Below are 27,051 nucleotides of genomic sequence, written 5' to 3'. Positions count from 1 at the left end.
CAAGCTGGAGGTCCCCAGCCTGCTGTGCCCCTTCCTCCCCTCCACACACAGCTGTGACATCCCTGTGGTCACCTCCTCCTACACAGGGGACAAGGCAGTGAGGGGGACCTGCCAGTTTTGCAGATGAGTTTCCTCTGGTGAGCCTCAAATTAGAGGTTTCTCTTTTTTTTTTTTTTTTTTTTTTTCCCTTAGGCTTCTCTTTTTTCCCTTAATTTTCTTGTATTAATGGTAAGGAAAAGAAGAGTTGCGATGCTGTGTGTGACAGCAGCCTTGCAAAGCAAGTCAGAAAAGCAGCACTTTTTGTCTGGGGGTATAAAATGAGGAGGAGGAGGGTTGTGTGAGAAGACCCAGCTTAGGCTTTGCCTTGTAAAGACAGGTATTTCAGCACTGTGCTGTTCAGAGGGACCTGGCCTAGCTCAGTCTGGGTGTTAAAGAGTTGGCATCTTTTATTAGACCAAGTGTTAGAGTTGTAAAAATAAATAAGTTTCCTTCAGCTGTACAGGGACTCACTTGTAGGCCTAAAGCTTCTTCCAGCTCTACCACTTGTTTTGATGAAAAAAGGTTACCTCTGCCTAAAAATGTCCTACATTTGTTCTCAGACCAGAACAACGACAGCAATTTACTCTCTGTTATCTGGGGAAAGGAGGAAGATTGTCCAGAGTGCCCTGGAATAAAAAACTCCTTTTTCTGCAGGTGGTTGGGGCTGCTGTGGTTCCTGGGTGGGACTGGATTGCAGTGCAGAAACTTGCAAGCTGCTCTGCAGAGACATCCCTTCACTTGAAAATGCAACTTAAAGGGTGGAAAATCTAAGCAAATTTTACATTTTAAGGCTGTCAGCTGAAGCACTGCCTGCCTCTCTCCTCTGGCACTGGGTGGTTGAAGCCAAGAGGAGTAGGACAATAAATTACTGGGGAGCAGGGGTTACCAGAGGGAGGAAAGGGAGATTGTCTCATGTTAAATGAGAGAGGAAAAAAAAAACAGTTTTGATCCTTGCTCTGTTGAGCAGAGACAGCTGAGGTGTGTTTACAGGGAGTGGTGACAATTGTAATAAAAAGTTGCAGGTATGAGTCCTTCAATTCAGCATCACCAGGAAAATTGAATGGCATAAGAATAATAATAACCATAGAATGTCATCATGGGCATCTCATCCTTCCCTTCCCTTCCCTTCCCTTCCCTTCCCTTCCCTTCCCTTCCCTTCCCTTCCCTTCCCTTCCCTTCCCTTCCCTTCCCTTCCCTTCCCTTCCCTTCCCTTCCCTTCCCTTCCCTTCCCTTCCCTTCCCTTCCCTTCCCTTCCCTTCCCTTCCCTTCCCTTCCCTTCCCTTCCCTTCCCTTCCCTTCCCTTCCCTTCCCTTCCCTTCCCTTCCCTTCCCTTCCCTTCCCTTCCCTTCCCTTCCCTTCCCTTCCCTTCCTCCTCTCCACACCAATGTGGAACTTAAAACCAAACTCAAAAACCAAAGCCAAACACCAAAACATCTGGTATTGGTTTAAGACCAAATACCAAAACCGAACAAACCAAAACCCAAACTGCTACATCTGGAATTTCACTTTCCCTGATGCCTCCCACCCCATTTCCATTCAAAGGCTCTCAGGAATGTCTAAAAGCCATCCTAGCCCTCCTTAGGCACCGTCTGATGGGAGGAGCACTTTGCCATGGTCCTGGAATTGAGCAGGAAATCTCTGGCTGGAGGCTCCCTGTGGGTTGGTGTGGGAATTTCAGGCTCTTTCTTGCTCCAAGGTCAGGGTGAATAAAACTCAGGAGATTTTATTTTTGAAGTCTCACTCTGAAGTTTATTATCCTTATCTATTACAAACTCATGAGATGTGAGCTCTCTCTAACAAGTCAAGAATGTGAGCTAGAATGGTGTCTGTTCAAGGCTGTTGAAGTCCCAATTATCCAATAATCAGTTGACATCCATATTATTTATGCTTCTAACCCAATTATGATCACCCAAAATCCTCAATGTGGGCATCTTTCACCCAGTTAGAGAAAACTACCCAGATTCATGAATAAGAAAAGATACAGAAAAGAAATTTAATCCACACCCAAAATTCTCCATCTTGGCTCCCATATATCACCATGTACTAAAACCTCAAATCTAAGTTTTTTCACCCTGTGAGATCGCACAATACTATCCAAACTACACACACACTTTTTCTGTGCTATCACACAATTTCTGAAGCCTTTTCCAAGGTCTCAGGTCAAACGAGGTATTTACCTAAAGTTTACTTTACTTGAATTCAGAAAGCTCAAACTTTTCAGCCATCAGAGTTCCAGCAGGTTGTCAGGTCAGGAATGTGGGCACTTGGCAGTGAGCAGAGGTGACTCTTCTGTGGGCAGCCACTGCCAGCATAAAAGGAAGACTGGATGATGCAAAATCTTGTTTTTCAGCTGGCTAAATGTGGAGGTTTAGAGAAACAGTAAAAGAATTAAACCAGAATTGGAGTTGTGCTTGGAAATGTGGAAAAACTGGAAGTGTTTGTGTTTGGTAGCTTGTATTTCTTTGAGTTCTCCAAAGGACTTCTTCAAACAAAGGATTTGGGGTTTTTTTGGGCCCCCAGGACAAGAAGGATGTGGAACTGTTGGAGCAAGTTCAGAAGAGACCACAACGGTGCTCCAAGGGCTGGAAAACCTCTGCTTTTAGAGCTGGGGGTGTTCACAATTATTTTATCTCTTTTAACTGAATCCTGGAAATATTTTTCTCTCTCCCACCCCTCCCAGCCTTCCACAGGAGAGTGCAGGGGACAGGCAGAACCATGAACAAGAGGAACTCATGGAGCTGATCACTCTGGTTTGTTCCTCACACTCTGTCTGTTTACTTCCATTTTCCTATATCACATTTTATGTACCTGTTGCCAATTTTAACTTTTTTTTTGTGGGAAATTCCATGGGTAGTATTTGTCTGGTTTGTGTAAGAACATCAAAACATGAAGACTCTCTAAAATACTGTACTTGCTTAAAATAAGCAACTAAAAAAAAATTAAAAAATAAATTCAACAGAGGAGTTCTTTATCTGCATTGTGTGGGGGATTGAGAAACCCTACTGATGTTGCCAAAGCTATTTTAAGCTATGAGAACACAATACATTTGAAAGTTTAATTGCTTGCTGAATAATGTAAACTGTCAAAATAAATACTCAAGGTCTTGCATAAAGGAGAACATTAAGGGAAAAAAAATTTAAAAAAAAGACAAAGCAGAAATGTGAAGTCAGTCAGAAGTGGAATCACACTTCACCCCAGCGTTAGCAGCACCTTTATTCCAGCACTCAGTAATTGCAGCAACAAAAAGCCAGCAAAGGTTCCAGGGGTAACACTCTTATTTTCTAGAGTATTTAGAAATATGTGGCCGGGTCCCACAAGTGCAACTGCTCAGAGATAATCTCCCTCTCCCAAAGCTGATGGGATTCAGGCTGCTTTTTCCTCTGACTAACCAGAAGGAACAGTTCAGCTCCGTTCTGCCGCTGATAAAAGCTCTCACCCTGCAGAATGCAGAGGCTGTGGGAGCACTGGGATGGACAGGAGGCTTTAGAGTCACAGAGCTTCCCAGAGGGGCAGCTTGAAAAAAAAAAACAACTGGTGCTTGGTTTAGTGGTATTTGTTGGTGAATTTTTTTCCTGAACTTGAGGATCAAGTCTTTGTGCATTTTCTTTCTAAATCAACAGGATTACATCAGCAGCACATGAGTTCTTCAAACCATCCCTTTTCAGAAAGAAGAATAAGGAAACACTCTCCCTATCCCTGCAAAATCCAGGGAAACACAGACATCAAGGGAGGTTTTGTGGGGTTTTTTTGACAGATCACTCCAATTTTGGCTGAGTTGGTGAAGAAGCCAAGCAAAGTTGGCAAGGATTGATACTCTCAGCTAATGGGAAGTTGAGCTCAGAAACATTTAGCATTAAAAATGGAGAATAAATGAAGCTTTTTCACCTTTGTTCTGCAGGTGGATTTTAATACCTAAGGTTTTGAGTGACATTAATTAAGATTCTTAAATTCCTTTAATTGGACTGGGCTGGTGGACCATAGTAACAGTTTTTCAACAGTGAGCTGTGCACTATGAGATGTGATGTGTGTTCTCATGTCCTGGTGCTGCCCATAGCAGACACTTCCACTTTCTTCATCAGTCCCAGGAATGATAATTTGTCCGTGGAGGAGACAAAGAGCCAGTGCTCCTCACTGCCTGCTGCAGGTGAAGATGCACTGTCGAGGTGTTAATCCCTGGCTCCTGTGGAGGCAGAAGATGATTTCTGTGAAACCGAGCCCTTGTGAAGGATGTTCAGCCAATCACACGCCTGGGCAGAGTCGTTTTGGGGCCGTAAGGGCGTTTGAGCCTCGTGCTGAGATGTGTGTCAGGAGCCTGGCATGGATTGTGCAGGTGTGGTGTTACAGAGTCAAACAGTTCAGATGGGAAAAGAGACTCCAGATTATCAAGTCCAGCTGCCAACCCAGCATCACCACCACGGTCACCACGTCCTCAAGTGCCACATCCTCCTCTGGGGTGGTCACTCCACCACTGCCCTGGGCTGGTTTAACAATGACAACCCTTCTTGTTGAGAAATTGTTCCTGATACCCAATCTAAACCTTTACTGAAACAATTTGAAGCTGTTTCCTCTCATCCTGTCACTTGTTACCTGGGAACAGAGCCTGACTCCCACCTGGCTGCATCCTCCTGTCAGGGAGTTGTAGAGAGGGATAAGGTTCCCCCTGAGCCTCCTTTTTGCAGGATAAGCCCCTTTCCCAGCTCCCTCAGCTGCTCCTGGTGTTCCAGACCCTTCTCCATCTCTTTTGCCCCTCTCTGGGCACATTCCAGCCCCTCAGTGTCCTTCTTGCCAGGAGGGGCCCAGAACTGCACACAGCACTCGAGGTGTGACCACACCAGTGCCCAGCCCAGAGGGACAATCCCTGCCCCGGTCCTGTGGCCACACTTTGATGACACACAATTCCAGGGATGTGGCTGGGATATCCTGTGTCTCCTCTGGCTTATACAACCTGCTTCACTTTTCAAGGAAGAGGGAGGAGGATGAATGCCCAGGTCTCACTCTGATGAAGAACTGAACGCTCCCTTGCCACCTAAAAACATCATCCTTATTACCCAAATCTCTCTGCTCTTCTCCCAGCACAGGCACACCTAAGAGGAGTTTTCCTCCACGGTTTGCTGAGTCTGAAAGGCAGGATAAGGAGTGTGACAGCTCTCTGCAAAGTTAACTGGAATCAAAACTGAGCATTTCTAATGAGTTTTCTCTGTGCTTGCTATCAGGCCTGATCCTCATAAGTGATTTCTCTTGTCAGCGCTAAGTGGGTGTGAAAATATTTCTACTGGAATTCAGAGCTGGCACAAAGACCAGGGAAGTCTGGAGGAGCTGAGTTAGGCTGAGTCCTGCCCAGCAGCACATTCCTGTAGAGCCAGGCACAAAATTATTCCAAAAAGGAAATTAACTGAACCATTTTTAAAACAGAGATGTGCATTGCCCTGATGTGGGTCAAGAAACTCAGCAGGAATTCCCAGGAATGGAATTCCCAGGTTTGGCCATTTAACAAGTGAGTTTAGAGGAAGGAAAAGGAATTTTTTGTCTCTCCATATAACTCAGGAATTATGCAGCAGGACAGAGTGGAATATTTTCAGTGTTCACAATTTGTGGTTAAAGTATAAAAAAAGAACCTGAGAAAACACAAGCTATAACCAAGATCTATTAAAAAAAAAAAAAAGTGTTTCTCAATGAACCTTGTAGCATAGTCTGGGTTTTTATTTTTATTTTTAACCTTTTTTTTTTTTTAATAAATGAGGCTGAGAAGTGGCTTCTTACAGAGTACAAGCCCCTTCAACGGGGAAAGTTCTTAAATCTATCAGAGAAAGGAGTGACAAGAAGAGAGGGTAAAAGGTTGACACCAGAAAAATTAAAAAAATTTAAAGAAAAAAATACAATTAGCAAATAGACTTGAGTGTGCTTAACTGGGGAAACCCATCACCAAGGTTTTGCTGTGCACATTTGACTCCACTTGTGAAATGAAAGAGAGGCTGAGCAGGTGTCTCAAAGCCTTTTGAACTGTGTTTTTCTGAGGAGATGCTCCCAGAACAGGAGGAAATGCTCCCACCCTGTGAAGATGGGCAGAGGCTGGAGGTGAGAAGGTCTCCTCTCCTCCTGAGAGGGATTCTCACCTTGCAGCAGAGGTGTTTTCTCTGAGCTGGTCGCACAAAAATGCTCTTTAGTCAGCCAAGACAGAGAGCTGCCTGTATTTAATTGGAATATTCCCATTTGGTGACTGCATCCAGATATATTAATTCATTCTTTTTATTTCTCCATTTTCTTTTTAATTTGCAAAATTTATCCACCACTACATTGCTGAATAATTTAGTATTATTTACAGAGTGTGGGCTAAATAATGTTCTTTGATGATGAACTGGAAGCCTTTTTCCCACCTCTCATTTTGTGATCACCCACCACATCAACAATTATGGTTTCTCATCTGGACTGAACTAAAAACTGGATAATGTCAGATGTCTCTTTATGTTTCTGCTACTTCACAAATTATCTGCAATGCCTCTTTGGATCTTCCTTTTATTAGTCACAGGGTGGGTCATGGGAAGCTGTGTTTAAAGGACAGAACACAAATTTCAGGAGGATAAAGAAGAGGCTGTAGGCAGGGAGCAGCTGGAAATGAGTAAGAAAATTTGTAAAGAGGCCAGAAAGGTGTATTCTGGAGAACCCTGCCCCCTTTTGTTCTCAGACATCTGGGTTTATAAATAGGAGATAATGGAATGCAAAGTCCTGCAGGAACCGTGAATAATGAGATGGATGATGTACAAGAGCAAGTGGAGGTCACAGAGATAAACTGTAATAATGCCTGAATTTATTGGGGAAGGGAAAATGAGTTGGAAATGACTTTGGCTGGCTTCTTGTTTTAAATGGTAGGAAAACAAGATATATAAATCCTGAAAAGCAAAAGTTCAATTCAAGACACCGGCGCAAATCGAGAGTAATTCCATTAAAGGTAATGGAATTACGTCAGGGTAGGACCGGAGGGAAGTTCAGACCCAATTACATCTTGGTCCTAAAATGAGATTTCAATATTGTTTGCCAGCATTGTAGTGCAGTGAGAGCCCAAATGAGAGCATCACTTTGCTGTGCTGGGTGAACCTCCCAGCCCCATTGGCAAGGCAGAGAAAACAGGAGGAAAGAAGCAGAAATTAGTTCTGAGTACAGCAGAAAGGGGAACTGAAGCAGGAAAGAAGCCAAAACGTTAAAACAGAAGTAACCTGGCTCATTGATGCACTTTTTAAAATAGTGCTGTAAAAGGAAAAGCAAGTGCTGTGCTCTCTGTGGGAGCAGCGTGCACCTGGCCAGTGCTTTCAGTGTGGAGGAAAAATTGTCCTTGGAGGCAATTGTGGAATAAAAAACAAAGCAAAACAAAAAGTTTTGAACAGGGCAGCTGATGTGAGACAGTTGGATATTTGGCTGGAAAGGAGCAGTCTTGGGTGACCTCAGTTTTTTTATCTTAGCAGAAAAAAATAAGAGACAATCCAGCAGAAAATGCAGGGTAGGAAAACATCTCCTTTTTAAGGTTATTTCCTCAAGCTTTTAAAAAATCTTTTTGCTCCTCCAGTCAACATCCGAACAATATCAGCTAGTGCAGTCTCAATGTTAAATTTCATCTTGTTGTGCAGGTAAGGAATAGTTATTTTCTTCAACAACAAAAGGAAAAATTTATTCTGCTGAACAGGAAACATGGGAAAAGCCAGCATATATGAAATATGCTTTAGTATGGTCAGTGCTTTCTCCTGGACCCACAGTTTTATTAGTTTTTTATTATTATTGCTCAACATCTGTGGAGTTTCAGCGATGGCTTCTAAGCTGCTTTGAATTTTTAACAATTAACTGAAACTGAAATACCTTGGATTTTCCCCAACCATCCCATCTGCAAACAGATTTTCTCAAGAGACAACAGCTGTTACTGAATTGCTGGGCTCTTCTAACAAGGCATGTTGTCTAAACTCTGGTAAACTTTTTATCATCTCCAATTTACTGTCCTGGACAGTGTCAGGCTGGTTGGGAAATAGTAAAGGAGTGTTAAAAATCAGCTCTCCAGGGAGGAAGGGCAGAAGGGAAGAAGGATATTTCTGCAATATTTTCTTTCTATTAAGAAAAAAAATTCCCTGATCTGATTCTGGATGTGATCTGACAAACATCCAGACATTTGACAATTTGATTTTCTATCATTGTTAGAAAGCTGCTGCTGTGGATTGCTGGTTTTGTTTTCTGTTCTCAGTGAGACAGCACCCAAGACCTTTCTTTGTGGTTATCTCTGACATCTTCCAGCCTCCAAAATAGTAATAAAACACACTTCTAAAGTGCATTAAATTAATACATTTATGCAAGGGATTGATGTGGAGTAATCAAAGGAATACAGCTCACTCAGCAAGTTCCTTTATGGGAGTTTTTAGGGTAGATAGGATCCTGCACTGATAGAGATTTTTTATCTTCTGTAAGAGACAGTAAGAGAGTATGGCACAAAATTTTATCTCACCAAGGGTGTAAAATCTGCCGAAATCTTGCTGAACTGAAGCTGTGGCTGCCTGTGACAGGGACAGGCAGGGCTGGGAATGGCTGCAGCCTTGCCAGGACCATTGTGGGCACTCTGATCTGATGGAGCTGCTTAGAGAACCCCAAAATACCCAGCTAAATGTTGGTCTAACAGGGTGGAATGTATGGGCAGAACATTTCTCTTTGGCAATGCAGCTAAAAAATATCAACAGTTCTCTTAGCTGTTCCACCCAGTGATGACTTAATTTCTTTTAATTTTTTGTCATTAATGAGGAAAACTAGATTATCAGGAAGCAGTGATTTTATTTTTTAAATTTTATTTAAATTGTGTGGATGCTTCAGGGCTTTCCAAACATTTGATAAACTTTTGGGGTTTTTTTTGACCAGAGATAGCCCTCACTTACCCTTGGAATGAAGTGGTGAAAGGAAAAGGGAGATAAATTCTGGGGAAAAGCATCATTCCAGCAATCTGAGCAGAGCTCAACACATCACAAAATCATGTTGGTTGGGATGGTTTTCTGGTTGTCATCTGGACCAACAAGAAGAACAAATCCAACTCTGATCAGGCTTTTGGCAGCCTCAGGTGACTGTAGACCTCAGTTAAGGGAGATGGTGGGACTCATTCCTGTCTTATCTCTGACCCGTGCTGACCTCATGCCTCCAGCTTGCTTATCTTTGTGCCATCTCAGCAATTTTGGGATAAGGGGAAGGGATGCAGGTGAATGCTCCAGCCAGAAGCCAGTGCACAAATTGACAGCAGAGCTGATTTGTGGCGTTCTCTGTGCAGGAATCGTCAGCCTGGAGAGCAAAAGAGCTTTAAGGGAAGGAAATCTGCCTGTGTCCATGGAACTGGTGTTTTTAAACTCATGGAAGGAGCAGACACTCAATTCCTACAGGTTTTTGAGTAACTACAGAGCCACAGTCTGTGTTTTGGTGCCTCCCAGGGTGGTGCAGTCCTGAGAAGAGGTGGTTGGAAGGGTGGCTTGGATGTCGCATGCATCAGCAATCATGAGTCTGGATCTCACCAGTGTTTGTGGTTTGTTCAGCTGGGAGAAGTCCTGAAACATAAAAACCAAACCAAGAATTGGTTTGGGATTTGGAATATCTGATACTGACTGTTTTCTCTCAATTAAAGAATTAACACTGGATAGTATGGGATCCCTTTCCAGCCACTCTGCCCCCAGCCTGCAGCACTGCAGGGAATTGTTGTGACCCAAGGGCAGGACTCTGCATATAATCCACTATCCCCAACTGTTAATTTCAATGGTTTTATTAAACAAATTATTGATTCAAATCCAACAAGATTATTGATTCAAATCACTCAAAAGTAGCTCAGAATTTTGGAGTTGACATGTGCCTTCTGTTGCTACCACAGCACACATCAACTGAGAGATTTTTGTGAGCTGACAAGTAGGGGGAAATCTCTTTCTGCGGTGTAATAGCTGATCCATCACCAGTTATCCAAAATCTCATGTGTCTGAAATTCCCCAGATTTTCACTGTACTCCAGAAGTCCATTTTCAGGTGAACAAACTCTTCTGTTCATTCGGGAAGGAAAAGGAAAAAAATTATATTTAGGATTACTCCCTTTAGCTTCTTGCATTTCAGCCTGACCCCGTTTTGATGTAAAATCCTTTATTTTAAAAAGAAAGGTCAGTCACATGCTTCAGTAGCATCTCTCCTGTGGTGCTTTGGTCCTTCAATGGATATTGCTGCTGAATTCATTTAGGGAACTTCTCAGCCGGATCCATGTGCTCAACTTTCTGGCAGCTGTTGCATAAACTTAGCACACTTAACCATTTTGTATGAAAGGCTGGTTTTAAGCACTGAGGCTGCAAGGAAACACGTTTGGGCTGCTCCATCTGGTTTTACAGTGCACTGAGTGTGACTTTCTCTGTTTTCTTCTCTTTTTGGGTCCCTACCTGCACAAATGCAATGTGATTTTCAACACATGATTTTAAATATGTCATTTCCTACCCTGGTTACGTTTACAATGGCTCATGTTGAAGCAAGGCAATAGAGACTCAGACTCTGGAATTTTTTATTCTGCACATGAGCCTCGATTCAGGGAGAGGAGAAACATTATTGATCTTTCATCAGGTAATTTTCTTTTAAGCACCTGCATTGGACTCTTAACAGTGGTTCTTAAGCAGAATCCATTTTCCCCCTAGAGAACAAATTTGCTATCAGCAGCAGAGGTTTCTGATAACGGGGCTCACAGTTTTCACATTTGAATGGATTGGAAAGCTTGGATATTTCCCTTGGCCCTCCCTGTAAACAGAGAGTTGCTGTATCTTAGCTCATTAAATGCTCCTGCCAGCAGAAAGAGAGTCTTGCCTCACCTGAAACAAACCTCAGAGCCTGGTGATTTGTAATGGACTTCCTCAGGTCTTTTATTCTGTTTGTTTATCCTTTTATTATCTATTTGTACTCGTTTCTTACTAGGGCAGGGTCTCTTTGAAGTTTAATTTTTTGGACGACCAGTGGTGCATTTTAATTGTTGTGGAGGCACAAATCATCCTGGCCACAGTCAGGGGTTTTTTTGTCATGGACCACGGATGGTGATTTGCACAACTCCTGTAATAACAGTGCCTTTTGGGTGCTGGTGCAAAATTTATTGCCCCACAAAATGGGGTCTTCATTCACATGGCCGCTCTAGCGGGTGTTTTATGGGCCAATAAAGTGCCTTGTGTTTTTGTAATCTAAGTGCTCGTCTGCTTTATGGTCTGATGTCACTTGCAGGGTGGTGGGGAAGAGCGACTTCTGGCACGCTGGAAATTATGCATTATTGTCACCTGAGAGCCTGAAGGATCTTTAAAGTAATGAAATGTGGGGCTGATGAGCAGAGGAGTCTCACCAGCGGCATTTCTTTCAAGATTTTTGCCTGTTTTGGAAAGGTAATCATTCCTGAAAAGAGACAGATACATCTATCTGCCTGCTAAATTAAAGTGTTGCTCAAAAAGCACTGCCAGGCAGAGGGAAATGTAAGGTGAATGGAAAGGACAGTGAAGGAGAAAGAAAAGTATTTGGAGATTTAGACTCCGTATTTTGAGTGCATTGCACTCTGTGCGGGATAAATATATTAATTTGCCTTGTACTTCACAGCTTGCCCTTATGCTCAGAAAGTTGCAGAGATGTCAGATTTAAAGAGGCATATGAAGTATAAGGGATAGAGCAATAGGTGGCAAGTAGGCTGCTGAGATCCATTTCTCTTCCCAGCACAATTCCTTCCAGTTATCTCTGTGCTTTTGAGAACAAAGTGCAATATGAAAACAAATAAAACCACAACAAAAAAAAATCCCGCTCTCAAGCAAACATATTTTAAAGCTGATTCCTGCCTTATATTATCTTCACATTTTTCTGCTCTCCTGTCTTCTGCTCAAAAAAAAAAACCCCAAAATCAGAAAAAAATAGATCCTGGCACAAGTGCCTCAAGGGAGTGTGTTCAGAAAGCGCCAGCACTGTTACCAACATCGACTTTTACGCTTCACTTTGTACTTTAAAATGTCTCTTTCCTCCAGCTGATCTCCCTCTGCATAGCACTGTACTCCAAAACCCCTTCCAGCAGAGGAGGAGGTGGAGGAGAGAGGAAAAAACAAAGTTGTGGAGCACTTGGTGTTTGCTCTTGCTGTGGAGTTGAGGGAGCTGCTCAGGATGGTTCAGAGTGAGCAGAAATGGCACTGGTGAGAGCAGAGAGCTCCAGCCCACAGGACATGGAGCTGTTAAAGCCATTCTCAGCAGGAGTGGAAGTGATCACCTTCAGAAGGAGTCATGAAGGTAATTTTTTTTTTTTCTGTCTGAAGCAGCAGCAGTTTGCAGCTTCCCATTCTGGTCCCAATATTTTTGCACCAGGCAGGCTGAGAGCTGCAGGTCTGGCTCAGGACATGGTGGTGGGTATAAATGTGGGATGAATTTTAGGTGGTGAGGAAGTGGTTTGGACATCCCCTGTCAGGGAAAATGTGATCAGAGGACCAGAGGGAGAAGCCCTGGTAGGTTTCCTCGGTCGCTGAAGCTGGACAGGTGAGGATTGGGAGTGGCTGTGCTTTAGAAACGTGTGGAGATGTCCTGGGGCAGGAGGTCCTGTCCTAGCTCAGGTGATGTGGCTGGGAAATATTTTGGGAATGCAGAATCCCAGAATGGGTCAGGCTGGAAGAGACCACAGTGGGGTCACCTGGTGCCACCTCCCTGCTCCAGCAGGGCCATCCCAGGGCACAGGCACAGGATTGTGTCCAGAAGGCTCTGGAATATCTCCAGTGAAGGAGACTCCACACCCTCTCTGGATGATCTATTCCAGTGCTCAGAAAGAAGTTCTTCCTCATGTTCTGGTGGAACTTCCTGGGCATCAGTTCCTGCCCATTCCTCCTGTCCCATTGCTGGGAACACCAAGCAGAGCCTGGCCCCTGCTCAGAGCCCTCCCTGCAGACAGAGACAAGGATAAGGTCCCCTCTCAGTTGTCTTTTCTTGAGGCTGAACAGCCCCAGCTCCTTCAGTATTTTCTTATCAGAGATGCTCCAGTCCCCAAATCATCCTTATCACCCTTCAGTGGCCCCATTCCAGGAGCTCCATGTCTCTCCTGTACTGAAGAGCCCAGAACTGGCCACAGAACTCAAGCTGTGCCTCAACTCCTCACTAGGGCTGAGGAGATTTACACATGAATTTGGAATTGAGCATCTGAGTTTAGGGCGATTGATATAAAAAAGTATAGTAGCAAACTCTTGGTGTGAAATTATTTGGGTTTTGTTTTTTGGGGTTTTTTGGGGGTTTTATTGGGTTTTTTTTTAGGAATTAAAGGACTTATGGATGGGGTTTGGTTTTGGTGAAATTAATATTATTGGGAGTGTGGAAATGGTATGGAGGGAAAATTTATTTCCTTCTCTGTAGGACATGTAAGAGAGAGGGTTGAGACTAGGGAGGTGAAATGTGGGACATAAATAAAGCATAGTAAGACTGGTTTTTTGGGGACAGAAAAGGTTCTGTCTGTGTAATGAGAGGTCCAAAAGATGCTTTTCTGTTTAGAAGAGTATGGACTCTGTGGATGAGCCATGTTTGAAGCAGGACTTGTTTGTGAAGTTGTATTTAAATCCTGGGTGAATAAACCCAAAATCATCTTGTCCCACCTGAATGGAGTTTCCATATGGAAAAGAAAGAGATGCCAGGAGACACCCAACTTGTGGGATCCATAAACATCTGTCTTGGAAGCCAAAAGCTGTGCCATTGCCTCTGCCAGTGATGCTACCAAAGCAAAACACATAGAGCAGGAGTTGGCTAAATATTGGATTTCTTTGCATATTGCTTCACTGTTAGTGGAGTTTGCATAATCTTCAACACCCATTCTAAATACCAATGCATTTGCATTGCACAGTTTAAATAATTGATTTTTACAGTGCACTATTTATTAACATCAGTGTGGAGCTTTATGAAGTCTTTTTATAATGCCTAAAAAGTGTATTTCTGACAAACTTGGTGTCCCCAGTGCTGTTGTTTTGAAACATTGTCTTCATATTCTCCATCAAAAAAAACAGTGTTAATCAAACCTTCCTCCACTTTGGTCTATGAACTTTATGGTGACATTTCCTTCATTTATAACCTGGGATGAAATTGGGGATCAGGGTAACAAATGTGTTTTCTGAGCTGCTTCCTCCTGAACCCCACATTCCTGTGCATTAAGCCACCGTGTCCCTGCACTGCTGCAGGGCTCAGGATATTTGTCTGCTGCTTCTTAAAGCTGACTTTCTCAGAGATGATAAACCACCTGGCTTTGCTCTTTGGACTGCAGAAGAATTGCTTGGTCATTGCCTTTCTGTTTAGATTTCCTGCTAGTCCAAGGGTGGACATTTTTCACGGCTGTATGAGACAGCCTGTTTGCTCCACGCTGACAATTCCAGGGGCACAATTGCTGCTAATGCCTTTTCCTTCTCACTTAAATCCTGATGGAGGAACCGGGTTTGGGCACATCCCTTAATTTAAGCATACACACAGGAGCATTTGTGTTTTAATGCCCCTAACTAGAAATACACAAATAACCACAGCCAGCTGAAAAGTGTCTCAAGCTGTTTGTTTGCCTTTGATTTCTTGCTCACTTCACAAAATAACAAAACTCATCGCAGTCGTTTGAGTGAAATGGATTCATTTTTCAATTAAAATTGCCTGGGTTTAAGCAATGTTGGGGTTTTTGGTGGTTTGTTGTTTTTTTGGTTTTTTTAATGAAACATGTATTTTCTGGGATGAAAATGCCTACATCTCAGAAATTGATGTGATTTGTTCCTTTTTTTGCAGATGTTTGCTCTGCATGCTCTCGCCACTGAAAAAATTTGGTGGCAAAAAACCACATGAACCAGCAAAAGCAACCTTAAAAATGGAAATAAAACTTAAAAAATCTACCTCTCTCTTTACCAAAAATTTTCATCCTCCAAGTACTGGATCTTTTATTAACAGTGGTTCCATTGTGATTTCTCAAGGAGAGCTGGAGCAATCATTCATTCACATCAGTAAAGAACTCTTCATCTTTGCTTTTCACAGTGCCCTGTCGAGTATTGAATGCATGTTAAATGCTAAAACCAAGAGAGGGAGTGTGGAAAGTATAATAGACTCCATTAATCTGCAATGCCATTAATCTCCTGTCCATTTGTCTTTCCTACATACGTGCCTGTGTGTGTGTGTGTGTGCAGGGCACCTCCTGGCACATTTGTGCACCCTCAAAGCAATCTCTGTGGTTTTATGCTGAAAGACACAAGCTAATCTACAGGAGCATAAATTATGAGTAAACTTGTTTCAAAGTCATCATTTTTATCTTCATGAAGTCCTTGGGATTTGTTATATTTTGGATTTTGGGTCTGTAGCTCCCAGCCCGTGTTCTGCAATGGGCAAATTGTTAAGAGGGAGTTCGCATTTGTTGGAGTCCACACTCAAACAGATTTGAGGATGAAACTAAGACAACATCCATATCTCTGCCATTCCAGGGCAGGGGGATTTTTCATCACAGAGTCTTTGAATGGTTTGGGTTGGAAGGGACCATAAAGATTATATAGTTCCAACGCCCCTGCAGTGAAACTTCCACCAGTTTCTAAAACTCTTTTTACAGTATATAATTTTTTTCTCTCTTTTTCTGGACTACAAGCAGGACTCAGGAAGTCTTTAGTTCTTCCCTCCAAGTTGACTTAACTCCATCTACAGAGCCCTAAAAGCAGCAACCCTGAGCTTTCCCACACAGAATCGAAATCACCAAATCATAGAATGTCTTGGGCTGGAAGCAACCCTAAAAATCATCGAGTCCCAACCCTGAAAAACCTGGAAAGGCAGCTCCAATCCAAGCTTCAGCAAGGAGCTGCAGCAAATCACAGGAAGGAAGGCGTGATAACAGCTCTGTAGGTTGAGTGTTGCTCAGCTGCTTTCGGTGATTGCTGCAGGCACCGCCGGCTCTGCCGCTGGGAATTACGGCAGGAACACATCCCCACATCCCTGTGACCTCTCTGTGGCAGATGTTGAGCTCCTGTCCCCTGGTTAATGCAGGAATGTGAAAGGCAGGACAGAATTAGAGAGCACTGGCAAAGCAATCGGAGCGGTCACAGCCTTGGTGCCGTTTATCTCGGGGCGCTAAAAGGATTTTCGGGGCAATTTTAGAAATCTGGGTGAATATTTAGAGCTCACGGAGGGCAGCTGAGGTTCTTGGGCTGGGAAGGGAGGGATCTGTTTGCTTTCTGCAGAAATCTGGTGCAGGAGGATGGTTCACCTCAGCACAAGCAAAGTTGCAAGAATAGGCAAAAAGAAATAAGTAATTTATCAGCACTTGGAGGGGAAAAAAAAATTAAAAAATATAACTATCATGATCAGTAGGCATCAGGGTTCGTCAAAATGAAAATTATGACAAATTAAATTAATTTCTGCCTCTCATAAGCTAAGAGGCTTACTGCATAATGAGGGAGAGGGAGGTGTGATATATCTCAAGTACTAGCAGGGCGGTTACAAAGGATTCAAGGGGCTCTCTCATTAGGAAAGAAAGTGGAACTTTTAAAAATAAAACTTCCTTGGGAATAGTATGGGTGGGAGAAAGAGAAACAATGTGAGAGGTGACTAATGGCAGTGACATTGTTGAGCTGCTTCCCATGGGGTCCTTTTTGAGAGCTGTCAGCAATGACTTGACAGATGGAGTCTGAGGCGGTGCTGAGCTAATCTGTAGGTGATGCAGGGTTAAGGGGGTGTCTCATAAACTGTTTGGCAGATAATTTCATTGAAAAGCACAAATCCGAATTGCTGGTAGTGGTTAATGAGTAACTAGCTGCCTGCAGCTGGTCAAATCCTGCAGGGGAGCCAGCATTCTCCTTATTTCAGTAATAACTGCTTCTTTATTTATGATTATTTAATTTTAAGAAGCCATGATAGAAAAGGTATTTAAAAATAGGTATTGAAAGAGCCATGAAAAATTTTGCTAAGGTTTGCACTTCTGTGATGAAATTTGTGAGGGCTGCTGACAGAAATTCCTGTGTTTTAATGCAGAACCACTGAACAGCAGAACTGCAAACCATGTTCCTCTCTTGGGATGGTATTTCACCCGTGTCAGGGGGGTTTGAAATACCTCCCCTCCTTTTCCCACACAGCCACAGACCATCCCCTAAGCTCCTGTAAGAAAAATAGTGCCACGTCTCCTAATACTTTCAAGTGACAGGTAAATTGGAAATCCATGATGCTTTTATTTTAGAATATTGTGTGGCTTGAAACCTGGAAGTAGCAGTCCATATTTCTCCTGACTTTTACTCTGCTGGATGATTTACACCTATGCGAAAGGGTTTGCTGACAGATCAGAATTAGAGCTCTTATTTTGCTCTGTTGTAAACTATTCCTCAACATGCACAATTAGGTCTTGAAAAAGAAAAAGTGTGGGGGGGGGGAAATGGCTGAGAAAGTCAGTTTGGAACCAGAATAAGTAGATTTAACTGTTCTTCCTTTGATGACTGTAACAACACAGTAAATACACTTTAGGGCTTGGTGAAAATTAGTGCAACACCTTAGGCCAGGTTGGATGGGGTCCCGAGGAACCTGATCTAATGGGTTGAGCCTCTGAGGTTGCTTTCAACCCAAACCATCCTGTGAGACTGTGATGCTGTGATTCTAAAAAATAACCTTTCCTCTAGTTCGTCTTCCTGCTTTGTTTGCATCTGCAATAAATGCTTAGAGGTGAGAGATGCCCCCTGAATTCATCATGCAGAAACAGAGCCACGAGTCTTGGATAGGGAAGATGTGTGCTGATGTCTTTATAAACAATTCCATGGGTGAGGGGATGGGTGTTAATGTCTTTGAAATGGGTCATAATGTCTCTGTTAACTTCAAGGATTGCTACAGAACCCGGACACTGACTCCTGAAACAAGTGGGTCTGCACAAGCCTGAGTTTCTGAACTTTGGGGTAAAATGCCAGGTTCAAGGGGGAATATGGGGTAGGTGGTTTGGGAAGGCTGCACCTTCCTGGTACCTCAGGCAATGGGGAAAGGAGGAGTGCAACATGTGGCTGGCAGTTTGAGATGAAAGGAGTCTGTGCTCTCCAAAATCCCAGAGAGAGAAAACCCCATGGGTGTGCCCTGGTGGACTCTCCCTTCACTCAAATGAATTTGCTGAACTCCTCTGTCAGCTTTTCACAGTGTGATTTTCCATACGTCTTGGCATTTCTGTGGTTCTGTAAAGTGCAGTGATCTAAGGCAGAAAACATTTCCATCCTATAGATGAGTGTTTCAGATTCCTCATGATGGGAAGAGGAGAGGCAGACACTGATCTCACTGGTGACCAGTGACAGGACCCAAGGGAATGGGAATGGCTGGAGCTGTGTCAGGGGAGGCTTAGGTTGGATATCAGGAAAAGGTTCTTCCCCCAAAATGTCATTGAGCACTGAACAGGCTCCCCAAGGACTGGTCATGGCCCCAAGGCTGCCAGAGCTCAAGGAGCATTTGACCAATTCCCTCAGGGTCGGGGTGGGATTGTTGGGATTGTCCTGTGCAGGGCCAGGAGCTGGGCTGGGATGACCCTCGTGGGTCCTTTCCAGCTCAGGATATTCTCTGGTTCTGGTGTAGGATCATCCTGGCTGTGTAGGATGCACCATAAGGCTGGGTCATCTCTCCAGTGAGGATTCTCTGCATCATTTTGGAGGTGCTGTTGAAGGTTCAGACAAAGTTTGTTAGAGAAGCTCCCACTGAGTCATGAGATGCAGAGAGGATCCCTTTGCTTTCTAAACTCCTCAGAGAGGAGCCTGGGGGCAGCTGGATTCAGGCTTATCCCTGGACTTTGTCAACAGTCTAAGTTTTACAACTTTGTCCCTCAGATTTTAATGGTGGCAAATCAGATATATGTCTATGAAAATGGATTATTCCTTATGATAAATGATTAAAACAAAATAACTCAATCAGATTTATTTACTACGCAGCATAAAAGCTAAAAACAACTTACGGTATCAGACAGGATAGTGCACTAAATCAAAGCAATATTGAAGAAATTATGTTAAAGCTACAAAAAGAAACAATTATTAGAGATTGATGTAACTCACCCAGGCCAATAACTGAAGGCAAATCTTTTTCACTCAGCCTTGAGGGACGTCCTTGGGGCACATCCCTTTACCCAAAGGATGAATGTCCACACACACTCCAAAGAGGAATAGGTTAGAAAATGTATGAATATATGTTTTCATATGTATGAAAACTGGACTAAACTTTTGTAGTTTAGAGGGGCTGACTGCCAGTCACGTGCCTCCAGGTCAGCTTAGCAGCTCACCTGCCAAATCTCTGCCTCACTCTCAGGGTGTTGATTTGAGGCTGGTGTGGCAGATGGGTTTTAATACAATTCAACACCAAAAACCCAGCACATGGTGCTCCTCTCAGCTCACCACTAATAGCTTGAAAAATAGGGCATTTTTTGAGGGTTTTGACCACATTCCAGGGCAGAACTTCATGTTACAGGTGCCCCCCCCCACCTCCACAAACCACAAAGAATCTCTGTTGGATTTTCGCTGTAGTTAAACATCTTTATTAGGTGGAGAAAAGGAAATAGGATCCTTAGGATCCATTGCTGTCCCTATGGGCACTGCATGAAGTCTTATCTACATGTATTTGTGGTTTGGTGGGTCCTATCAGTTCCCACAGCCACCAGTCCTTCACAGTATCCATCTCTATGACAGGAAGGAGATGTCCTGTGGTGCCAATCTCCTTCTGCATATTTGATGCTCCCTTTTGCATCTCTGTCTCCAGCAGCAATGGAATAAGTGTAAATGCAGCTGCTCAACCTACTTCTGCTTAAGCCACAGATCCTGCAGCTCAGGGCTGTACTCAAAGCCCTCTGATTTTTACCTCTTTTTGGATAAGAAAACTGCAGTAAATATTATAGAAGCTTGTGAAAAAGACAGGTTTTGAGTTATGCTGAGCTATCTGGTTTAATTCTTGCCAATCCTACTTGACCACTCTTAAGTACAAAAACGACTCCATTGCTGTGCAGCTGCCCTGTGCTAAAGGAAGGGATTCTGAATCTAATGGTGTTCAAACCGCTACAGCAAAGGTATCTTTGATCTGTACCCAAAAAAACACATTATTGCTCTTCCATTAGGGATCAGATGAAAACAAAATAAGCTGTATCTTGTTTTATGAGTGGAAATGGCATTTCCTGCTGGAGCTGGAAAATGAAGCTCTTTGGGATTATTATAAGTATGGTCAGGCACGGTGAGGCAGGGAGAACTCCCTCCCTCGCTGGTGTTTGCTGTTGCACTTGGGGTCTGATTATTTTTCCACTGGCTTGCCCATTCATCAAGTGTCTCAAAGAAGCAGCAGAGGCAGAAGTTCAGTTCTTTCCTGGCGTTCCCTGCGGATGGAGGGGAGCAGCCGCCGCCGCATCTGCCTCTCCGCAGAGCTCCTTTTAAAACTGGATAAATAAATTAGAGAGATGATCGCTCAAAGAACAAACTGTGAGCAGCTGGGGATCGGGGATTCACTGGACCATGCTCCTCCAGCAGAGGAAACAGCAGCCACAGGGAACTCGTAGGCAGCAGTTTGGCATCCCCTGGATTATTTAGTGCTTTGTCTTTGCAGCGTTTGTGCACGCAGAGATGCCCAGCAAGGGATGTTACCCCTCCTAAGAGATGCCCTCTCCGGTGCTCACCCTGCCAGGGTTTGTTTGCAGAGCAGAGCTGTAGGCAGGCAAATCTTTTACTGTAGATTTTAGGTACTTGGCAGCTCCACAGATGGAGTATTAACTTGCTCTTGTGTGGAGGATTCTTTTGAGAAGGAAACTTTATTCATGAGAGACACCCCTTTAATTAACTTCCACACTTCCATGGGGAGCAGAATATAAAGACAGATAATAATACTAATAATGCTGTTAATACTACTAATAAAAACAACAACAAAAGCAACAACAACAGCAACATGCCTTGTTACCATTACAAATTAAAATAAAATACTGCAGGAAGCAGTGTTTTGAGACGGCTTTTTTTTTTTAAATTAAGATCTTAATAGCATTTAATGTAAATTAAATATAATCATTGTCTGATTCGTGAGCACATCTCTGAGACTGAAGAATGAGAAGTTAATTGTGCTGACAACATAGTGGGAAGTGCCAAAATCAAGCACAGGCATGGTGGTTAAAGTGCATTTTGAATTAAGAGGTGGAAGGCAGAACTTTTATTTTTTGTACTACTGCTCCCACTTATTTTTTCAGCAGAGTAAAGTTCGTGCCCAACATGAATTTATTACATAAGATATCTAACATAAAATTTACATTACAATGCAAATTAAGAAGGCTTTATTTAACTTTAGAGATTGGGAAGGATCAGATGCAAGAGCCTAACAAGCCATTTTACTTTGGGGATGGGGAATTAGTGGTATGTAAATCTCTGAGTTATTCTGTGGGCAGATAATTTAGTGAGGTCTGCAAAATGGATGTCAACTCTGGCATCTTGCTTTCCGTTAAGAGGAATTAGGTATGGAAATCTGAGATTTGAATCTGCTGCTTGTAGAATTCATGCATTTGGTGGCAAGATATACTTGATTAAGAGATTGGGGATCAGGCTGACTGTGCACTCCTCAGTGTTAGCAATGTGACAGGATTCAATTCCCAGCTCCCTCTCTCGCAATGGCACTGAGGAATACCTGCCTGTGATAGATATGACCTCTTCCATCTCAAATTAAAAGTGATGTAATTGCTCAGCTGGTGTGGCGAGTCCTGGGATCATCAGTAAATGAAGTTCATTTTGATGAAGTAACACAGAAATTGTGTCTTAATTTAAATAAACAGAGCTAATAACTCGTTATTGGATCCTTCCATTTGGTTTTGTCTTAATATGGGATTATTTCTCCTTCTTGCATAGTGCCATAGGAGCCCATGCCTTCTGTGTGAGTGTTCAACCATTGACACACGTCAGAATTCCTGTTCTGCAACTAAGAGATGTTGTCTTTATGTGTACTAAGCTTTCACTTGCAGATACCTTGTATGAACTCAAGTGTAATTTTATTTACTGGGAGGATGGGGAGACCCGGGTACAGGATTCCCAGAGAAGCTGTGGCTGCCCCATCCCTGGAAGAGTTCAAGGCCAGGTTGGATGGGGCTTGGAGCAACTTGGTCCACTGGAAGGTGTCCCTGCCCATGGCAGGGGGGTGGAAATTGATGATCTTGGAGGTCCTTTCCATCCCAGGCCATCCTATGGTTCCATGATCCTGGACAGCTTTCCCAGCTGAGCTGTTTGCACAAAAACATTGAAGTGGGGAAAAAAACTGCTGAACTTTGGATCAAGACCTCAACAAGAGAGTTTTTGATGTTTTTGTCGTTAAGATTGTGTTTGGTTTGGTGACTGGCCTTGGTCTTCAAAGGAGGTGCTGTAAGAGCTCTCCATCTGAACTGACAGAGAAAAAGGAAGGAGCTGGAGAGATAAGCCATGGGTCTTCAGGACTGAAGGACCATGAATAGACATTTTGACATTTTTTAATCAAAGAACTTCCATTCACTTCAAATCTCACTACTCAAAAAAAAAAAAAAAAAAAGCACTCACAAATGAGACTTTGATACAACTGTGGCTCATGCTCATGTGTGTCCTCAAAGGGAGAAAAAACATCATTTTCTCCAGGTCTTTTCCAGGTATTTCTTGAGGTTTTGAGTGAAACCTCGTGGAAAACCACTTCTTTCTGACTGAAAGGATATGAAGCGCTCTCTGGAGAAGCTTAGAAACTGAGAGTGCTCTGTTGACCTTAGAAAGCTTGAGAACTACAGGACTGAGCTAATAAATACCTTTGGGAAGCATTTATGTCTCTTCCCATTCATTTGTGTAGTCCCAAAGAGCAAGGCCAGCAACCAGGGCTTACAAAGAATAATGGTACTGGAATTTGGGGTGTAAAAGGGAGGGACACCCATGACTGGAGGGGTGACTGGTTTGGCTCCATTCCTGCCTGTTTCAGTGCTGGTGAAGCAGCTCTGCACCTTCACATGCCCAGTGCTTTCCTGGAGATACTGTGTCATTAGGGGGCAGATGGCCAGGGTAAGTAAATTTGTCCTGCTCCATTTCAGATTTCCCTCTTGAGAACAATATTTTTCCTGGACAAGCCATCAGGCAACTCCCCAGTCCTGTCTCCTTTGGCTGTACAACCCTTCTTTGAAAATTTGGAGTACCAACCACCTGTGATGGCCTTGTTCCCTGTCCACGCCCCTGTTTTCACCCCATCACTCCCCTTTGAATGGTTCACAGGCATTGTCTTTGTGCTGACAGCAGGGAGAATATTTTGGGCAGCTCCTTCCCAGTATTTCCTTCTGGCTTCCATTGCTGGTCAAGACCCAGGACTCCTGCAGCCCTCCTGAGCCTCCTCGTGCTGCTGTTGTTGTGTTGTCTCAATTGCTCTGCCGCTTGATAGATTTCTCCAAGTGTCTCATTATGCAATTAATTTCAATTGCAATTCCCATCATCTCTTCTCTTCTGCAGGCATGCCACCCAGCAGGAGACTAATAAAACCATCACGACTAGCACCAAAGCCATCAAGCAGCTGTCTGAGGTTGTCAGAGGCTCATCCAGGGTATGTGTCGCTCAAGATGCTGTTGGGGGAGAATGATGGGTTTTGTGGAAGGAGGAATAATGAAAATAAGAAGTGGCAGTGGGTGCTTTAAAGCTGTTAAGCTCTGTGTCTTGCTATAACTTCCTTTCCTCTCAAACAAGTGTAGTTTTCACTTACAAATGACCCAGGGGAAAGCAGCTGCAGACACCAGTTCTTCTCCCAAAACTAGATCATGTAGAATTGGAAATCAAGAATTCAGCAAAAAAGCCTTTGGCTAGTTCATATCTATCTCAGGGTTTCAGTTTGGGTGAAAATATTGCAGAAATCATCTGGCTTCACATGAGTTTGGCATTGGTTAAAGACTCAGTTGTGGGGTGCAGGTGAGTCTGGGAGTGTGTTAAGTGTCTGGAAAGGCCAAAGCCATGGAATATATCTGGATATGACACTGATTCAGTGCAAAGGCAACTTTGGGGGTAGATAAATACAGGCTGTGGCCAGATCAGAGCAGGATTTTAAATTAGAATTTACTCCACTCTGAATTCTGCAGTTTACTGAAGAAAATCCCATCTGTTTTGTGTGCAGACTGGGCTGTCATCTCAGACTGGGCTGTTCAACTCAGTATCAGTGTCACAGGGTAGGAATGATCCCCATCCTATTGTCCCCAGTGCAAAGAATGGGCAAACAGAAGGTTTTTGACCTCCCAGAAATGATTTTATACCCCAGATGTTGCTGCTGACTTGGCCCATGATGTGCATCATGGGCAAGAACACAAGAAAAATGTGGGGACCAGATTCCAGCTAGTTTGAGAATTAAAGGAGAATTTTCACCCACATAACATTCTGAAATGAAAATAAGGACAATTCTACTTGATTTCTGATACACTCTTGCTTCCAGCATCCATATGGTTTCTGAGTCAGGAACTTTCCTGAGTTCATGTTTTATTCTCACTCACTACCTGCCATTTTCCAAAGTCCTGTATTACTTCAACTCTGTTCTCACTGCCCTTCCACCTAGAAATAAGACTGCCCTAAACACACAACTCATCTCTGACCAAGTGGTTTTTACAGCCTGGATTTATGGCACTTGCCAGCAGGCAGTTGAGATAAGGATTTAAAACTTGGATCACCCGAGGCCACCTTGGTAACCTGTGAAGGACCATGTGCAATTCAGTCTGCCTAAAAAAAAAAAATCAGTGGGTGATGGTCTACTCCAGAGGATGGGGAGGGAAGCCTGGAATGACTGTTTGCACATGTAGACATCAAGATTAATACAAGAATAATTTTTAACATATTGCTTTGACTAATGATGGATGGCAAGGACTGTTTTTTTTTTTTTTTCTTGTTTTCTTGCATAATTACATCTGAGCTTGATGAAACAGAAGATGCTGCCTTGGAGATATGGGGATCTGGACTTTTTTTTTCTTCTTTTTTTGTGCTGATCTCCAGGCTCTGTTTTGTGACATAAATTGGGTCCAAAGGGGAATCAGGGAAGGTCACATTAAACTCAATTACAATACCACACAAGAATGTCATTATTTGGCCTTGAAGCCCATGGGGACTCTCAGGAGAAGAGGTTTTACTGTCACGGGGAGAAAAATGGAAAATTGAAGGGAAAATATTTAAGAGCTAAGGAATAGACAGAAATAATTTCAGTAATATGAGGAATAAACTTGCTCCTCTCTATTAAATTGTAAAATAATGTTTTTCTGCTCACTGGTCAATTATTTTAACTTTTTTTTTTTTTTAATTCTTCTTTTTAACAGTAGAGTTTTAGTAATTAAACCTACAAATTTTGATAGAAAGCCTGTAGCCATCATCCCTTACACAGAAGAAATTGTTCTGGTGGATATTGGCTGCTGGTCAGTAAGTCCCTCATGGGAATCTGGGTAGCACTGCAAACTCTCCTCCCATAAAATTACTCACAGCATGAAAAGCCTTACAGAGCTTTATAGTTAGTCCTCACCAATCCATTTTTCTGTGGATTGCTTTGCATGCACACACAGGAAAAAAAAAAAAAGACTTTTTTCCCTCTTTCTTCCTTATTTTCTACCAGTAACACACTGCCAACGAGATGCAATATGGATTTTCTCTGACTTCCCATAAATCTCCAAGTGCTGCTGGAGATATTGGAGTCAGGATGCCCAGCTGAGCAAATTGATAGTATTGCAGGAGCAAAGATGCTGCTCTAAGTGGATCAGTGTGCCACAAGGCAGGAGACTGATGGAAAATGGCTCTTTTAGGGCTTCATTCCAAACTAACCTCAAAGGATGTAAATAGAGAGGTAGAGCTGGAATTCCATTTTTTGGTAGGGTGAGTGCTGGAGCATAAGATCTGCTCTCCAGGGTGACAATCTTATTTTGCATGTGGAACCAACATAAGGTTTATGGACCTTTATCTGTAGGATGGGAATAATGACACTTGCCCTGCTCTAAAAATGGTTTTAAATCTTTAGATGAACTGGGATATTCTTCTGTCTGTGAAAAAATGACCATTAAAATTAAAAAATGTTTATGCCATCCTTTAAAAATCTGCTTGTGTAATCCCAAGCAATTTTCTGAAACAGCTGAAATGGCTGGAAAGTGAACATTTCTGCTCAGTAGCTTCAGTGTAGATTGGGTTTTGCTTTCCACTTGTTTTTTAAGGTGACATTCCCCTTCCTTGCAGCATTCCCCTCTGTAAAATCTGGACATGTGAGCTCCTGCATATGTGAAATCTGAAATCCAGGATGTAGATCAGTTCCAGGAGAACTGTTTGGGTTTGGTCATTCCCGCTGAGAGCAGAGATTTGGAAGCATGTTGGATACTTACATCAGGCTGTGCTCTTCCTTCCAAGAACAGAGGCTCTAGCACTAGGGGTTTTTTTAAGTACTAGGGTTTGTTTTTTTTTTTTAAACATAGATTAAAACCTTGCTGGAGCAAGCTCCAGCCATAAAGGCAGTGACATCTGGGTTCATGGTTTGGAAAACATGAAGATAAGTTGGTTTCTCACAGTCAGACCAAGGAGATGGGATGTTGTGGCTGTTTGACTTTTCATGTCCAGTAAATTTCCCAGATGAGGTGATCAACTCTATCATGACTTATCCTGTGGAAAAATAACTTTTTATAGAAAGATCCCTTCAGGTATTTTCTCCAGTGCTATCTGAATATCCAAAGTGGCATTTTATTTTTTTTTTTTAATTTAACCTGGCCTGAGAGACCAAGGCATCACATTTCCTAAAGTAAAATCCTTTTGCATCCTGGCAGCCCTGGTGTGACTGATTCTTTCAGGATACCATTGGTACCCACCTTATTTATTTGGTGTCTCCCACCAGGACGATTTCCCATTGTCACAGACAGAGCCTACTACAGGATTTATCTCTGACAGACCTGCTAATGAGCCTTTTTTTTTCCCAATACAGCAAGAAAGGCTTCAGCTGGACAGGCTGAAGAACCAACTGTCTGATGCCATCCAGAGATACGGAGCTGTGCAGAAAGTGAGTGTCCCTCCTGCTTCCCCTGCCCCATCTGGGAATCTGGGAA

At 43.0% G+C, this 27,051-nt stretch overlaps 1 protein-coding gene across 4 annotated transcripts in view; it reads left to right on the top strand.

The window, feature by feature from the left end:
• TSNARE1 (t-SNARE domain containing 1) overlaps nucleotides 1-27,051 on the top strand; it is a 461,286-nt gene that overhangs the window by 184,841 nt on the left and 249,394 nt on the right. For all 4 annotated transcript variants that reach the window (XM_036400134.2, XM_036400166.2, XM_036400142.2 and 1 more), the window contains exons 7-8: nucleotides 23,465-23,555; nucleotides 26,931-27,005. In XM_036400134.2, coding sequence (XP_036256027.1) covers nucleotides 23,465-23,555; nucleotides 26,931-27,005 — 166 coding nt within the window. The remainder of the gene's footprint in view (nucleotides 1-23,464; nucleotides 23,556-26,930; nucleotides 27,006-27,051) is intronic.

Source organism: Molothrus ater, chromosome 1 (assembly GCF_012460135.2).
Source record: "Molothrus ater isolate BHLD 08-10-18 breed brown headed cowbird chromosome 1, BPBGC_Mater_1.1, whole genome shotgun sequence".
In the NCBI taxonomy this organism is placed as follows: Eukaryota; Metazoa; Chordata; class Aves; order Passeriformes; family Icteridae; genus Molothrus; species Molothrus ater.
This window is presented reverse-complemented; position numbering and strand designations above follow the sequence as displayed.